Consider the following 16849-nt stretch of genomic DNA (forward strand, 5'->3'; position numbering starts at 1 on the left):
CTTTCCTTCCTTCCTTCCTTCCTTCCTTCCTTCCTTCCTTCCTTCCTTCCTTCCTTCCTTCCTTCCTTCCTTCCTTTCTTTCTTTCTTTCTTTCTTTCTTTCTTTCTTTCTTTCTTTCTTTCTTTCTTTTTTAAATAAAAAGCAGCCAGGCACATGCCTTTAATCCCAGCACTCAGGAGGCAGAGGTAGGAGGATCACCGTGAGGCCACCCTGAGACTCCACAGTGAATTCCAGGTCAGCCCAGGCCGGGGCAAGACCCTACCTCGAAAACAAAACAACAAAATAATAATGATAAAAATAAAAAGCCAGGGGGCTGGAGAGATGGCTTAGCGGTTAAGGTGTTTGCCTGCAAAGCCAAAGGATCCAGGTTCAATTCTCCAGGACCCACGTAGCCAGATGCACCAGGGGGTGCATGCATCTGGAGTTCATAGACAGTGGCTGGAGCCCTGGTGTGCTCATTCTCTCTCTGCCTTTTTCTTTCTCTCAAATAAATAAAATATCTAAAAAAAATTAAAAAAAAAACAGGGCTGGGGAGATGACTCAGTTATTAGAAGAGCTTGCTCTGCAAGCCTGTTAACTGTAGTTCAGACCCCTGGCGCTCATGTAAGGGACACAAAGTGGTCTAGGTACCTGATTTCCAGTGTGCCCAAGGCAATGGGAGGTGGGGTCACGAGAATTCTGAGGCTTCGTGGGCAGCAAATCTGGTAGACCACGTTTCAAATAAGGTGGAAAGAGAAGAACACCACCTTGAGTTTGTCTTCTGACCTCTGCACCCACGCATGCCCATATTCACACCATGTTTTTTAAAGCTGTGGTGGCAGATACCTGTAATCTCTGCACTCATTAGGTTGTGGCAGGAGGATGGCCAGTTGGAGGTCAGCCTAGGGACACATTGAGACCTTGTCTCAAAAACAAGGCTGAAGAGATGGTTAAGTGGGAAAGACACTTGCTTGCAGAGCCTAGTGGCCTGGGTTCAATTCCCCAGCACCCACATAAAGCCAGTTGCACAAAGTGGTGCACGCATCTGGAGTTCATTTGCCGTGGCAAGAAGCCCTGGCGTGACTGTTCCCTCTCTCTCATCTCTTTCTTTCTGCTCATAAATAAATAAAATATGGGTTTTTTTTTAAAGCAATAACAAAAGACTGGGAGGGAATAAAGGACAGGAGGAGAGGAAGCCGAGCTGAACTGAGCTGCGAAATACATACGGACATGAACTCGGTGAGTTCAGGTGGGCACGGCATGGGCAAAGCTTTCGAGGTGGGGTTAGTTTGATGTAGTAGAGGAAATGAAAGATGTGTTTGGTATAAAGGAGGGAAAGATAAAATGATGCCAGGCACAGGACAGGGCCATGTGAAGGGTTCTGGTCCATCTTCCTAAGGGAGGGGTGGCTTTGACCACCGGGACTTGCTTGGATTCACATTGTATCCGGATCTTTGATGGTGTGTGGAGCTGACGGGGCAAGCAAGGGTGACCGGCAGGTTAGTGGCTCTGCCAGGGGCAGTTGGGTCCTGGGACCTGGAATAGGGGTGACGTAGACTCTGACAGTGATGAGAGTGGGTGGAGGCTGAAACCAGGGAGTGGGACAGACTACTTGCAGCGAAACCTCAGGACAGATCCTGAGGTGCAAGGAGAGATGGTCTCAGGGAAGGTGGCAGAGGGTAGGGGAAATACAACTGAGAGGTCAAGTTCAACAAAATGAAAATGTCCTGTGTGACCGATGTCACCCATGACTTGACTGAAAGTCACGCTTGCAGAGAGGCGGGGCGGAAGCCTCATGGAGCAAGGTCAGAGGTGACGAAGTGCAGACCGTGTGGCTGTGACCTGACCGCCAAGGGAAGGAGAGGCCTTGGGAGGGTACTCTGGAGGAGGGAGCAGGATGGGTGGCTGGTGACTTTTGTTTGTTTGTTTGTTTGTTTGTTTGTTTGTTTGTTTTGAGGTAGGGTCTCACTCTAGCCCAGGCTGACCTGGAATTCACTATGTAGTCTCAGGGTGGCCTTGAACTCACGGCAATCCTCCTACTTCTGCCTCTTGAGTGCTGGGATTAAAGGCATGCACCACCACGCCCAGCTAGTTGGTGGCCCAGAGAAGGACAGGTCAAGCATGAGAACAAAGTGGAGCAGCGGTCACTGTCTCCGTGCAGCACTGGGGGGCCAGTAGCTGGGGGACCCATGATCTGAGCTGTTGTCAGGAATAAAGTTTTCCAGGACTGTGCGTAGCCTAGCTGGAGGAGTGGAATTGTAATTCCAGAGACTTGTTGCTGGTTAGAATTACCAGACGTGGAAATTTGTCACTGACTGGAGTTGTTGGACTTGGTGCTAAAGAGTTTGATGTTTGCCCTGTTTAAATCTTGTATTGGTTGAATATTTTTTTTGTCATGCCCAGTGCCATCTTTTGCAGTACAAGTGTTTATTCTGTGCCATTATGTTTTTTGGGGGGATTTTTTGGTATTATGACTCAGCTAAAAGACCTTGTATTATGGGGGTGTTTGAACATCATTAGGATTGATTAAAAAAAATGGGGTGGGGAGCTGGAAGGATGGCTTAGTGGTTAAGGTGTTTGCCTGCAAAGCCAAAGGATCCAGGTTCAATTCCCCAGGACCCACGTTAGCCAGATGCACAAAGGGGCACACGTGTCTGGAGTTCATTTGCAGTGGCTGGAGGCCCTGGTGTGCCTATTCTCTTTCTCCCTCTTTCTCTGTCAATTAAATTAATTAATTAATTTAAAAATTAAAAAAATATATGAGGACTTTTAAATCTGGCCTAAATGCATTGCATTTCATGGATGGTTATCAGTTTATGAGGGCCAGGGGAGAAATGTAGTGGTTTGACTCAGGTGTCCCCCATAAACTTAGGTGTTCTGAATTCTAGGTTCCCAGCTGATAGAGATTTGGTAACTAATGCCTCCTGGAGGCAGTGCTTTATTGGGGGCGGGCTTATAGGTATTATAGCCAGTTTCTCCATGCCAGTGTTTGGCACACTCTCCTGTTCCTGTTGTCCACGTGATGTTGGCCAGGAGGTGATGTCCACCCTCTGTTCATGCCATCGTTTCCCCCTGCCATCATGGAGCTTCTCCTTGAGTCTGTAAGCCAAAACAACCCCCCCTTTTTTTCAAGGTAGGGTCTCACTCTAGCTCAGGCTGACCTGGAATTCATGATGTAGTCTCAGGGAGGCCTTGAACTCACGGCAATCCTCCTGCTTCTGCCTCCCAAGTGCTGGGATTAAAGGCGTGAGCCACCATGCCCAGTTAAACCCTTTATTCCCCAAAGCTACTCTTGGTCGGGTGATTTTTGCCAGCAATGTGAACCTGACTGCAACAGTAATGTTGGTTGACAGATGGAGTTCTGGCGTTTTGCCACAGACAGAGAAGCCAAAGAGAACGCAAGGTGTGGGGACCAGGGCATGGGGACTGTTTACAGGTGTGACAGGCCATGGGGAAGCAAGGATAGGGGGCTGCTGCCACCCCAGGAGGCCAGAGGTTTCCAGGGAGAGATGTTCTTGGCTGAGTGGCTGAGAACTAGAGTCTGTGGGGTGGGGTGGTGGCCAGCAGCAACAGGCAGGAACCGAGTGATAGGGCGACAGTGGCAGGAAATTGAGAGCCACCCGGGGCAGGCCATGCAGGGATCTTAAGCAATCTGCTGGCTGCAGTGTGATTAGGCTGAGCGCACAGTGGAAGCTTCCAGACGGGAGGTTTGTGTGGTACTCCAGGTGCAGAGTGGGTGGAGTAGATGAACCTGCACAGGCCCTGAAGGTGGGGTGGCTGCGCAGGGGAAAGAGGGGTGGCCTCTTGGTCAGACTCCCTGCACCGCCGCCACCTCCCCGCTGCGCCTGCTGCTGCTCTCTGCCAAGGCTGCTCGTCTTTGACTCCTTCCCGGACTCTTCCCGTTCTTTCTGCAGGCCTTGGATCAACCATCTGTTCCCTAGGTTAGGTCAGATAGGCCCAGTCACAGACTCTCAATCACCAGGTATGTTGTCTTTGTGGCAACTCCATATAGTTTTAAGTTCACTTCTGGGCTGGAGAGATGGCTTAGCGGTTAAGCGCTTGCCTGTGAAGCCTAAGGACCCCGGTTAAAGGCTCAATTCCCCAGGACCCACGTTGGCGAGATGCACAAGGGGGCGCACGCGTCTGGAGTTTGTTTGCAGTGGCTGGAGGCCCTGGTGCGCCCATTCTCTCTTTCTCTCTCTCTATCAGCCTCATTCTCTCTCTGTCTGTCCCTCTCAAATAAATAAATAAAACAGAAAAAAATTTAAAAAAATTCACTTCTGTGCAACTTTTTTTTTTTTTCCCCAAGGAAGGGTTTCACTCTAGTCCAGGTTGACCTGGAATTCACTCTGTAGTCTCAGGGTGGCCTCAAACTCATGGTGATCCTCCTACCTCTGCCTCTCGAGTGCTGGGATTAAAGGCATGCGCCACCATGTCCAGCCTGTGCAACTTTTTTTTGTTGTTGTTATATTTATTTATTTATTTGAGAGCCACCGAGAGAGAAAGAGGCAGATACAGAGAGAATGGGCTCTCCAAGGTCTCTAGCTACTGCAAATGAACTCCAGACGTGTATGTACCTTTGTGCATCTGGCTAACGCGGGTCCTGGGGAACTGAGCCTCAAACTGGGGTCCTTAGGCTTCACAGGCAAGTGCTTAACGGCTAAGCCATCTCTCCAGCCCCTGTGCAACTTTTAATGCACACTTTTCCACATGTGTCTTATAGTAAAGTCCACAAGAGAAGCTTGATATGAGGTCATTATGTATTTGAATAAATGAATGAATGAAGACTGTCACATATGTTTTCTTCCCTCCCTCCTCTGTCCCACCTCCCTTTCTTCCTTCCTTCCTTTCTTTTTTTTTTTTTTTTCTTTTCAAGGTAAGGTTTCTCTCTAGTCCAGGCTGACCTGGAATTCACTGTGTAGTCTCAGGGTGGCCTCAAACTCACGGTGATCCCAAATGCTGGGATTAAAGGCATGCGCAAACCATACCCAGCTTCCTTTCTTCCTTTTTTCTTCTCTTTGGCAGGGCTAGGGATGAACTCAGGGCTTCCCACACACAAAGCAAGCACTCAGCACGGAGCTGCATCCTAGCCCGTTGCCCACTTTATCTGGTTCTATGTAATTTCAGGTCCGTTGAGCCAGCCTCCTGCCTGTCTTGTTCCTGTCTTCCTTGGGGACTGTACCTTTTTTTTTGGTTTTTCGAGGTAAGGTCTCACTGTAGCTCAGGCTGACCTGGAATTCACTGTGGAGTCTCAGGGTGGCCTCAAACTCATGGCAATCCTCCTACCTACCGCTGCCTCCCAAATGCGCGGCTTAAAGGTGTGTGCCACCACGCCCAGCCGGGGACAGTACTTTTTTTAAGGCCCTCTTGCTAACAGGTCAGGGATCCTCCTCTGCTCAGGAACCTGCAGTGGCTCCAACAAGGCAGAGGAGTGGTCACTTCTCAGATCGGCAGCCTTCTCACGATGTGATCCTCCTGCTCTGCTGCGGCTTGAGTCCCCACATCCCAGGCTGGCTCTGGTGTGCTGTGTGGCTCTATGTGCGGCTGCTTTCGAGTGATCAGCTATTCCGGAGGAGGGTTTTCTCTAATATGGCTCTTGGCCCTTATGATGCAGAAGTCATTTCCAGGCCCCTTAATGAATGATCCAGCCCACCTAATGAATGCCATTTATGAACTAAACATGATCACATGCATTGTCAGAATATTTAAAACAGTTCTGAAAAGTGGGTATTATTTTTGGCAGTTTTTTAATATGAGGAATTCAGCTGTGGAAAAGGACTTGGCTAGAGCATTTTTTTGAGGGGGGGAAATCTCATCCAGAATGTAGAATGGAGGATCAGAACTACTGGCCAGTCTGAGCAGTAGTAGATACAAAAATCCTCCAGGTACCATTTTGAATGGAGAAAGACTGAAAGATCAGGAACAAGACAAGAACTTACAGTTGTATCACTTGTTCGACATGGGCTCTGGGGGGGGGGGGGATAGTTGAGGGAGAAAAGCAAAATAAAAGACATCCAGATTATAACAAAAATTTTTAAAAACTTAGTACACATGATTCACATCTGGCAGATCCTAAGGGGCACACACATAAATAATTAGAGCTGATAAATGGATGGGATGTGGCAGGATACAAGATTAATACATAAAACACAATGGTGGTTCCATAAACTAGCAATGAACAACCTGCAAGTGAAATTAAGAAAAGAATTCCAGGGTATGGTGGCACACAGTAGCCTGTAATCCCAACATTTAGGAGGTACAGGCAGGAGGATGGGCTGCCAGTCGTCCTTAACTACCTACTGAGTTCAAGACCAGCCTGGACTCCATGAAACCATCTCACAAAAGAAAAGAAAGCAAAACCATTGGTTGGAGGCATCTCTCACTGTTAGAGCACTTGCCTGGTATATGTAGCCCTTGGTTCAGTCCCTGGCAGTGCATATTCACAAAAATTCTACTAGTAATACATCAAAAGCACACATGACATACAAATGAATATGACAAAACCCATACAAGATTGGTAGGTTAAGAGCTGGAAAACAATGTTGAAAGAAGCAAATGGAATGACATTGTAAGACTCAATATTGTGAAGATGGTAGTAATTCCTAAACTGGTCTACAGATTCACTACGTGTGTTTGCCCCACTTGGGAAATAATCCAAATGTCCATCTATTGATGAATGGATAAATAAAAACGCGTTGTATTTGTACAGTGGAATACTATGAGATGTTGAGAGCAGACAAATCTATGAGGAGAGTAGATGAGTGGTTATTAAGCGGGAAGGAGGGTAGGAGTGGGGAATGACTAGCGGACACAGGGTTTCCTTTGATGCAGTGAAAACATAATCAGATCGTAGTAATAGTTGCATAACTATGGATATACTAAAGCCCACCGGACTGCATACTTTATTTTCAGTTATTTATTTGAGAGCGCGAGAGAAAGGTGGAGAGAGAGAGAATGAGAATGCCAGGGCCTCCAGCCTCTACAAGTGAACTCCAGGCTCATGTGCCAACTTGTACATCTGGCTTCTGTGGGTCCTGGGGAATTGAACCTCAGTCCTTTGGCTTTGCAGGCAAGCACCGTAACCGCTAAGCCATCTCTCCAGCCCTGAACTGCATACTTTAAATAAGTAAGTCATATGGCTGATGAATTCCATCCCAACCAAGCTACTTCATGAAGGGCAGGGGTGTCTGGGACAGCACGACGCTGTGGGGGGGTGAGAAGCCACAGGCCTCTCTTGCAGTGATGCAGTGACTGCACACAGAGCTCATGGGATCAGAGGGTCTGTCAGCCCAGGGCAGCCATATATATATATAACCATATATATATACATATATATATTATATTTTATATATATAACTATATATATTTATATTATATATATAAATATATATATTTTATATATATAAAACTATATAATAGTCAAGACTATTTCAACATGTCTATGGGAAGAGGTTAAGCACTTGATAATGAACATGGGTCTGCATCAAAACACAGATAGTAAGTACATCCTATGTCAGGCTGGGCCACGTCTCTGAGGGTGAGGATTGGGAGGGCCTTAGAGGGAGGACAGAACACCAGAGTCCCTAAATCTGTCTTTCATTTTCAGCTCGTCCCTTATGTGCAATGAGAAATGTCTCATACTGCTGGCCCAGTAGGCAGGCCATCATCCCAGGGACTCAGGAGGCTGAGGCAGCAGGATAGCAAGCTCAAGGCCGACCTTGGCTATACAATGAGTTTGAGGCCAGCCTGGGCAATGAATTTTGTGAGGCCTCATCTTTAAATAATACTACAAAAAAGCTGGAGGTATAGCTCAGTTATAGATTGCTTGCCAAATATGTGTGAGGCCCTAGGTTCAATCCTTTTTTGTTTTTTAATTTTTTTATTTTTAATGATGGGTGGGTGGGGGGACATCTAAACCCAAAGGTTCTGAAAGAACCACTTTTTCTTGACTATCTTGTGTTTCTCCTCAAACTTGACCCTGGCCTCCCATCTGGCCTTATATTTCAGACCTGGGTCTCTGAAGACATCTTTGTTGACAATCGTTTTGTCCAAAGGGATCGCCACAGAGCAGCTTGTGGGCATGAGGTGATTATAGTTATAAACCTTCACAAAAGATGTGATCTTTGATCTTTTGGCAATTTGCTTCTTGCCCATGGTAGCTGTTGCCTTGCTTGGATAGTGGTCAATTCCAGCCACCACAGCATGGCTGTAGGGTTAGCCATGATGATGACTTTGAGTCTGAGCTAGGGCCCAGCCAGGACCAGCACCACTTTCCCAGGTTTCCTGAGCTTGCCCATCTCGGCAACAAGCAGCGGGTGTACAGCAGGGTGGAGGGAGGTTCAGTCTTTAAGACAAATACCATGATACCTTACTTTTTTGTGCTGCACACATTCTACTTTGCAATATTTTCATGTTTGTTTTAAGCTTTGAAAGCATTTCAAGTTGTCATTAAGGAGAACTGGTGCCTCTGGGAAATGCACTGTTCATGCTTGTGACCCGGAGACCCTCTGGGCGCATAGGGCCAGGTCACCGAGGATGTGACCCCCAGCCTGAGCAACCACCATGCACCTGGCATGGAGGGGGAGCAGGGCCTTTCCCAGGGGACTAGAGGTCAGAGGCGGCATGCACTCTGAGAAGCAGATGTGCTGTAGGGGAGTGCACAGGACTGGTGACGGGCAGAGTTTGGAAGCTCATAGGAATATAGTTTTCAATGAAGACCAAAGTTCATGCTCTTCATGTTTTATATATCTATACAGCTATATGGTTAAATATATGAATAGACTATATAGTATACACATATGCATATCTAATTATATACATATGTACATGCAATGATATGCATATATATGTAAGTATGTACATATGTATATGTCATTATAAATACATCTATTTGTGTATAGATACACACACGCATACACAGTGTGTCTGGGAACAGAACCCTGGGTACTGCGCATGCTGAACAAATACTCTACCCCTGAGCCATACTTTCAGGTGTCATAAGTAATGTTTTTTTTTTTTGAAGTAGGGTCTATGTATACCAGGCTGCCCAAGAATGACCTTGAACTTTTTGATCCTTCTGCCTCCGCTTCCTAAGTGCTGGAATTATACGTGTGAGCCACCGTACCCAGTTTATGCACTGATGGGGATCAAATCCAGGGCTATGTGCATGTTAGGCAGGCACTCTACTAACTGAACTACATTCCCAGCCCACATAGTAAATATATATAGTTTTATTTATTTATTTATTTTACTATAAAAGGCTTGAGGCCAGGGTTAGGGTAGAGCTCAGAGGTTTAGTACTTGCTTAGTATGCATGAGGCCCCGGGTCCCATCTCCAGCACTGTAAAGTGTCGAATAGTAGAAACAAACCCTGAGCAGCTGCTGGGGGACCAGGGCAGTAAAAGAAGAGGGTCGGGGGGAGCCTACAGGAAGCGGAAGGTGTACCTGGAGCGCGGTGGTGCCGTGGTGGTTGCGTGTCAGCCCTGGAGTCAGAGCCGGGCAGAGTGTAAGCTGAGTGCTGTCCATGGAAGTCAGTGAAGACAGGCAGAGGGCGCCTCACTGTGAACTGTCATCTCGGCTCCTTCCTAGTGTCGCAGGAGGTTAGGTTTTTTTTTTTTTTTTAATTTTCTGTTTACTTTTACTTATTTGAGAGCAACAGAGAGAGAGAGAAAGAGGCAGATAGAGAGAGAGAGAATGGGCGCGCCAGGGCCTCCAGCCACTGCAAACCGAACTCCAGATGTGTGCGCCCCCTTGTGCATCTGGCTAACGTGGGTCCTGGAGAATCGAGCCTCGAACCGTGGTCCTCAGGTTTCACAGGCAAGCGTTTAACTGCTAAGCCATCTCTCCAGCCCAGGAGGTTAGGTTTAAATGACTACAGGAAAGCTATCAACAGCCTTCTTCAAACCCATTTCCATCTTATGGTGGACTTGGGAAAGTGTCTAGCTTCTCTGAACCCTTCTCTAAACTTCTGCTTCTTCCTCTGTTAAGTGAGAACAGTAGCAGACATTAAATTGTTTTGGGGGTTCAGTGAGTCATATGTGGTAAGTGCTGCTCACGGCCCCTGAACAGATCTGTGCTAAACTAACGTCGGCTGTTGTTAGCACACATACCCAGCACCTTTGAACCATAAAGGGAGAGTGGTTCATAGCCGTCAGCTTTGGAAAGCTCTTCTGGAGCTTTGGATAAGGCCTCCGGGATGTTTACACCACCCTCTTCCTTCCTTCCCCAGCTGTCCCCTCTGCCACCATGAGGAACATCTTCAAGAGGAACCAGGAGCCCATCGTGGCTCCTGCCAGCACTACCGCCACAGTGCCAGTTGGACATGCTGACAACTCTACAGAGAGCGGGGGTTCTGGGGAGAGCCAGGAGGACATGTTTGCCAAGCTGAAGGAGAAATTCTTCAATGAGATCAACAAGATTCCCCGTGAGTGGCCTTATTGCCTGAGAGGGGGCAAGGCCAGTATCTAGGGAGGCCTGTGGGCAAAGCAGGGTAGAGGAGGTGGGCACCACACAAAGGATTGCTTATGCTCTTTCCTCAGGCCTCAGCTTAGATTCTCCAGGAAGCCCTTTAGACATGGGCCATACTGGTAATCAGACTTGAAGCTAATGAGGCAACCAAGGGCGGTTATATAATAGATCCCAAGCTACAAGGAGGAAAGACTCTTACGACTTTAAACAATTGCCCAAAGATGAAACCAAAAGGTGAAAAAAATCAACACCATTATCTAACTTTTCAGTAACATTTTGAAACTATTTTGTCTTGGAGTACGGAAAATGAAAGCTCTGGCTGCCTTTTGAATTCCCGGCAAAACACTAGGGTTCCATTTGCCGGGAGGAGCCATACACTAGCAGGAGTCAGAGCTTCAGAACCATGCAGAGCAGCTATGGCCTGGCCTCCGGACCCTGGGACTATGCCAAGCCAACCTTCCAGGGCACCCAGAACTTGGAGGACCTTTCTGTGTCAGAGTTGGCCCTCTCAGGACAGCGCATCCTGGGCGGGGACCCCAGGGCTCTTCCTACACCTGACTGTGGTGAGGAAGAACCGATGGGGAAAGAGCAAAACAAGTTGAAACTATGAAATTTGCCAAGCTGATCTCCTTCCATATGAACTCCCGGTTGCTATGCCACTAGGCTGAATCCAGAAGGGCTGTAGCTGAGGAAGGAACAAGGTATTCATGTGAAATGTACATGCAGATCACTCGTGGCTATGTGGATAAATGCATGGAGTAAGGGCGTGGGGGATCAGAGTCCCAGCCCAGGTTTGCCCATGCTGTGGGCTCAGGGCCTGCAAGGTAAGCATGCTGACACAGGGCTCTTCTCCTCCACGTGGGCAGTGCCACCCTGGGCTCTGATAGCCATCGCCGTGGTCGCTGGCCTCCTGTTGGTCACCTGCTGCTTCTGCATCTGCAAGAAGTGTTGCTGTAAGAAGAAAAAGAACAAGAAGGAGAAGGGCAAGGGCGCAAAGAATGCCATGAACATGAAGGACATGAAAGGAGGTCAGGTAGGACTCAGGGGTGGGCTCTAGAAGGTGTCCAGGCCGAGCTTCCTCATGCTGACCGACGAAGCAAAGCATGCTGGGCTCCCACAGCCACGCCTCTCCCTCCTTCAAACAACCTGGCTCTCCCCGCACTCTCCATGTGGGTCCTCGTACGAGGTGACCCACCCACCAGCTGGAGCAAAGGGGACTCAGTCACATGTCGGCATATGGTCACCCTTGAAAGGGCAAAAGAAGGAAACAGTGTGTGGGCTTATCACCACCACCACTGGCAACCCTGAGCATTCCTGCCACGAGGGGCTGGGGGACAACTGGTGCCTCTAGTTGGGACAGAGACTCAGATGAGGCAAGAGGAAGGTCCTGAGCCCCAAGGCAGGGCCAAGTGGAAGCTGTCACTAATAATGTAATGATGTATTTGCCCTTGTGTTTTTTTTAAATAATTTTTTGTTTATTTTTATTTATTTATTTGAGAGCGACAGACACAGAGAGAAAGACAGATAGAGGGAGAGAGACAGGGCCTCCAGCCACTGCAAATGAACTCCAGACGCGTGCGCCCCCTTGTGCATCTGGCTAACGTGGGACCTGGGGAACCGAGCCTCGAACCGGGGTCTTTAGGCTTCACAGGCAAGCGCTCAACCGCTAAGCCATCTCTCCAGCCCCCCTTGTGGGTTTTTTTTTTTTTTTTTTTTTGGCTTTGGTCAGTTTTGATAAGTTCTTTGATATATCAAAGTCTCTCCTTTCAAGTTTTATAGAGCCCCTGTGTGATTCATATTCCCCTGTCTGTTAGGTGACTGGGAAAGATTTTTCTCAAAGAAGCAATGTAGAAGTTGGAAGTAGGGGCTGATCTCAAGAAGTAGTCCAGGGTCATGAAACACTTAACTGCTCATGCATATGTGTGTCTATGTGTACCTCAAAGGAGCCTGTGGTATGGAAGTGTGTGTGTGTGTGTGTGTGTGTGTGTGTTTCCAAGAACAACCTGGGTCTCACCCAGTCTGGTCTCACCAAGTGCCTGTAACTTCAGAGACTGGCGTGAGCTGGGGGATTTTCTTATATCATTTCCTTGTCTTTCTGCTTCTGTGGACCTGCCTTGCTCCTGGCTGCCCGGACTACAATCCTGGTACGTCCTGCTCAAGCTGGATGAATAGAAGCTTGGCAAGTGATTGGGGAGAAATGAGCCCTTCTTCTCGGGAAGTCACAGGGCCTGCAGCAGGCCCACGGGGACTAGAGAGGTGCACCCAAGCCACAGATACGTCTTCCAAGCATGGGGCTGCGGGTCCTGTGGGCTGTAGAGCTGTTCTCTCTGGCAACCCTTCTGTGCCCAGTTCTGGCTTCCCTCATCTTTGTGCCAAATCCCGCTGTTCTGCTCCCCCCTTTCAACTCGTTTCTCCCCTCCCCCAGTTCTCGCAGGATGACGATGATGCCGAGACAGGCCTGACAGAGGGAGAAGGTGAAGGAGAGGAGGAGAAGGAGCCGGAGAACCTGGGAAAACTGCAGTTTTCCCTGGACTATGATTTCCAGGCTAACCAGGTATGTGGGGCTGGCTAGGAGGGCAGGGTAGGGATAAAAGTGGTAATTTTATGGGCTGGAAAGATGGCTTAGTGGGTAAGGCATTGGCTTACAAAACCAAAGGACCCAGGTTTGATTCCCCAGGACCCACGTTAGCCAGATGCACAAGGTGGCACATGTGTCTGGAGTTTGTTTACAGCAGCTGAAGGCCCCGGTGTGCCCGTTCTCTCTCTCTGTCTACTTCTCTCTCTCTCTCTCTCTCTCTTTCTCTCTTTTGGTTTTTTGAGGTAGGGTCTCACTGTAGTCCAGGTTGACCTGGAATTCACTATATAGTCTGAGGTAGCGATCCTTCTCCCTCTGCCTCTTGAGTGCTGGGATTAAAGGTGTGCACCACCATACTGGGCTTTCTCTCTTGCAAATGAATAAAATAAAATTAAAAATTAAAAAATGGTGGTTATTTTAGAGAGCATGCAGGCATTGTTCTTTCCATGGAGTAGGGCAGGTTGGAGGCCACAGGGCAGATTTTTCTGGAATTTGACTCACGCTTGGCCACCAGCCTGCTCTGGGAAAAGTCCTAAGTGAATTCTGCTACTTGACTGCCCACTGAGCTTGGCCTGGCTCTACCCCCTGCTGCTCCTTCTGGGAGGGGTTGGCAGGAGCTGGGTTTGGGGCCAGATCTGGTGTTGGAACAGTCTGGAGACTCATGCTTCCTCTCTCCCCTTCTCCATAGCTCACTGTGGGTGTCCTGCAGGCGGCTGAGCTCCCTGCCCTGGACATGGGGGGCACTTCAGACCCCTATGTCAAAGTATTCCTCCTCCCAGACAAGAAGAAGAAATATGAGACCAAAGTCCACCGGAAGACACTGAACCCTGCCTTCAATGAGACCTTCACTTTCAAGGTAAGGCGGCCTAGAAGGGGATGCCAGCTCCCTTCCTGCCCCTGGGTGCTGACCTTTACCTGGTCCTCAGCTATGGTTGGCGCTCTAGGACCAGCTCAGTCTGGGATGATGTCAGGCAGCTTTGGTCTGCATGTAAGATTACTGCCAATCTCTGTGGAGGGTGGGGACCCCCCCCCCACCATGTTAGTTTTGTTTCTCCAGAATATCTCTCGGTTTTACAGACTGACTGGGAGCCCTATGGACTAGCTTCAATAGAGGCCCAGGTCCAGGGATCTGCCCACAGCATCGCATGGAGGTACTTGAGTCACTCTGGACTCTTCTAACCCCGCTTGTGCCCTACAGGTGCCATATCAAGAGCTGGGGGGCAAAACCCTGGTGATGGCTATCTATGACTTTGACCGCTTCTCCAAACACGACATTATTGGAGAGGTAAAGGTGCCCATGAACACCGTGGACCTTGGCCAGCCCATCGAGGAATGGAGAGACCTGCAGGGCGGGGAGAAGGAGGAGGTGAGAATGGAGAGGAGACAAGGCCAGGCAGAGAGGGGCATGCCACTGCTCTCCTGGTCTTGCTTCTCAGCATGACGGGAAGTGGGTGATCTTGGAGTCAGGCCTTCTGGGTTCGGGTTCTGGCTCTTCACTGCCTAGCTGTTGATCCTAGACAGGTTGTGTAGACTCTCTGGCCCTGGGTGCCTTCCTTTAGATTCTTTGCAGTTGAGGATTAACTGTCCATGTAAAGTGCCTGGCGTAGTGTCTGGTGTTCAGCTGCATTCAACTGAATAAAGACACCATTATTACCGTTTCTTTTAAGGTTCTGCCTCAGTTTACCCACCGGAAAAGTTGACTTTGATTCTCCATGACTCTCAGCATGGGCGTTTGTCCCCCCAGCAACTGTTACAGCAGTCATTCCCTCATATTCCCCCAAATATTTATGCTCCTACTGCGCACCAAAACTCCTGTTCTAGCCACTCTGTCTTGCCAGAATGGGTTAGTTGTCTCAGCCAGGCCCCTGGTGTTGCGTGGCCTGGTGCTCGGTAAAGGTGCAGGGGTGAGGTAAGTGCCAGGCCTCCTTCGGTGTAGACCGGGCCCACACTGTGCCTGGGAAGAAGGCCCTCACCTGGGAAGGGAGACATGTGCGATCAGTTTTGCCCTGGTGTCTCATTCCCGAGAAGCTAAGGGCTGGCAGAGGCCTCGAGTTAGGAGCCCTGAGACTTCATCCTACCCAGTGCCATTATGAGGGAACCCCCCCCCCACCCCACCGGCCATCTCAGTTTCTCACTGGTCACAAAGAATCTTTTTCTTGTCTATACAAAAGAGTTGTAGAAGCCGGGCATGGTGTGGTGCACGCCTTGAATCCCAGCCCTCACTCAGGAGGCAGAGGTAGGATGATCGTCATGAGTTCAAGGCCATTCTGAGACTAGAGTGAGCTCCAGGTCAGCCTGGGCTAGAGTGACACCCTACCTCGAAACAACAACAACACACAAACGTGAAGATTTATAGACAGTAAAAACAGAAACCCGAGCCCACCACGTATCCCCCAGCTCTGCCAGGTCCCCCGTCTCAACCCGCTCTCTTCCTACTCATCAGTCGCCCCAGGCCATGGCTGAGACTTGTAGCAGGGGTCCCAAGGTCACAAGCTGAAGGACCTTCTCAACTATTTCAGATGTGGGGACTGGTGTGGAGACGAGAGGGGCGTGGTTGGAAAGCACTGCCTCAAGTCTTTGCAAAATGAGGTCAGCTCCCCCCCCCCCAACACAAGATAGCTGAGGTGACCCGAGTCTTGCTTCTCTCCCTGGGCAGCCAGAGAAGCTGGGTGACATCTGCACCTCCCTGCGCTACGTGCCCACCGCTGGGAAGCTCACAGTCTGCATCCTGGAGGCCAAGAATCTCAAGAAGATGGACGTGGGCGGCCTTTCAGGTAATGCAGAACTTCTAGATGCCAGTGGGTGGCACCAGTGAGCCTGTAACGAGGAGGAAAATTTCCCTGTGAGAGCCTGGATGTCTCCCAGGGGAGCTCGGCTCCCCAGCCTCACCCTTCTCCAAGGGCTCCCTGTTCCTGTATGTTCCCTTCCCGTTGCCCTTTGGCCCTGTGAGCCTCGGTGGGGAGGATCAGAGGAATTTCATCCTCCCGCGAGTTAAGGACTTTACTTCTCCCTGGGAATCGTAGCAGTGGCAGAGCTTAACCCACAACGCGTGGTCTGCCAGGCCACCTCAGTGGCTCGGACAGCTCTGTCCTAGGAGGCGACTCTGAGCCGTAGTTACCTGACCGTGAAAGGGGCCTGTCCAGAGCACTGCCTTTGCCAGGCATCCTCAGACAGCCCCGTGCCTGCACTTTGGCTCTGCCACTGGCCCAGGATGGGACCTTAGGCCAGTCATTTCCCTTTTGTGCCCTCAGTTTCTCACTTGCAAGATTAGAGCATTGGCTTGAGCCAGGGTCAGGACTTGGCAGAGCATGCCCCGCCTTGTACAGGCACTCACTACTTAGTTCCCACATTTTCTCACAAGGCCTTTCTTAGGCCTAGAAGTTTCCCCAAGAGCCCACAGGCAGATGGTGAGGGTTGGCCGTTGAGCTGATACCTTTTGCCACCCTTGAACTGGGTGAGTTCTCTGTGCGCAGACTTCCTGCCCTCACTCAGGGCTTTCTGAGAGCGGGGTCTCAGCACGGGCTCTGGGTACACTGGGACCTTTCCGGCGGGTTCTGTCCCTGCAGACCCCTACGTGAAGATCCACCTGATGCAGAATGGGAAGAGACTCAAGAAGAAGAAGACCACGGTGAAGAAGAAGACCCTGAACCCCTACTTCAACGAGTCCTTCAGCTTCGAGATCCCCTTCGAGCAGATCCAGGTGCTCCAGCACGGCGGGTCTTGGGCTCTGGGCTTGTGGGGGGCGGCAGCCATGGAACAGGCTTACTTGAGTGGGAAAGACTCTGGATCTGGTGATGCTGGGGTGTGCCTCCTTCTAGGGGGCTCTGC

At 49.6% G+C, this 16849-nt stretch overlaps 1 protein-coding gene across 2 annotated transcripts in view; it reads left to right on the forward strand.

Annotated features, from left to right (window-relative positions):
- The window catches only part of Syt2 (synaptotagmin 2), a 48758-nt gene that overhangs the window by 26205 nt on the left and 5704 nt on the right, over positions 1–16849 (forward strand). Inside the window, exons 2-8 of one of the 2 annotated variants that reach the window (XM_045144235.1) lie at positions 10208–10402; positions 11313–11479; positions 12872–13000; positions 13710–13877; positions 14220–14387; positions 15678–15795; positions 16588–16721. In XM_045144235.1, the coding sequence (XP_045000170.1) occupies positions 10225–10402; positions 11313–11479; positions 12872–13000; positions 13710–13877; positions 14220–14387; positions 15678–15795; positions 16588–16721 (1062 nt within the window). In that variant the 5' untranslated portion in view covers positions 10208–10224. The remainder of the gene's footprint in view (positions 1–10207; positions 10403–11312; positions 11480–12871; positions 13001–13709; positions 13878–14219; positions 14388–15677; positions 15796–16587; positions 16722–16849) is intronic. The other variant, XM_004670707.2, reaches the window with a different exon arrangement.

This window comes from Jaculus jaculus, chromosome 1 (genome assembly GCF_020740685.1).
Source record: "Jaculus jaculus isolate mJacJac1 chromosome 1, mJacJac1.mat.Y.cur, whole genome shotgun sequence".
Taxonomy (NCBI): domain Eukaryota; kingdom Metazoa; phylum Chordata; class Mammalia; order Rodentia; family Dipodidae; genus Jaculus; species Jaculus jaculus.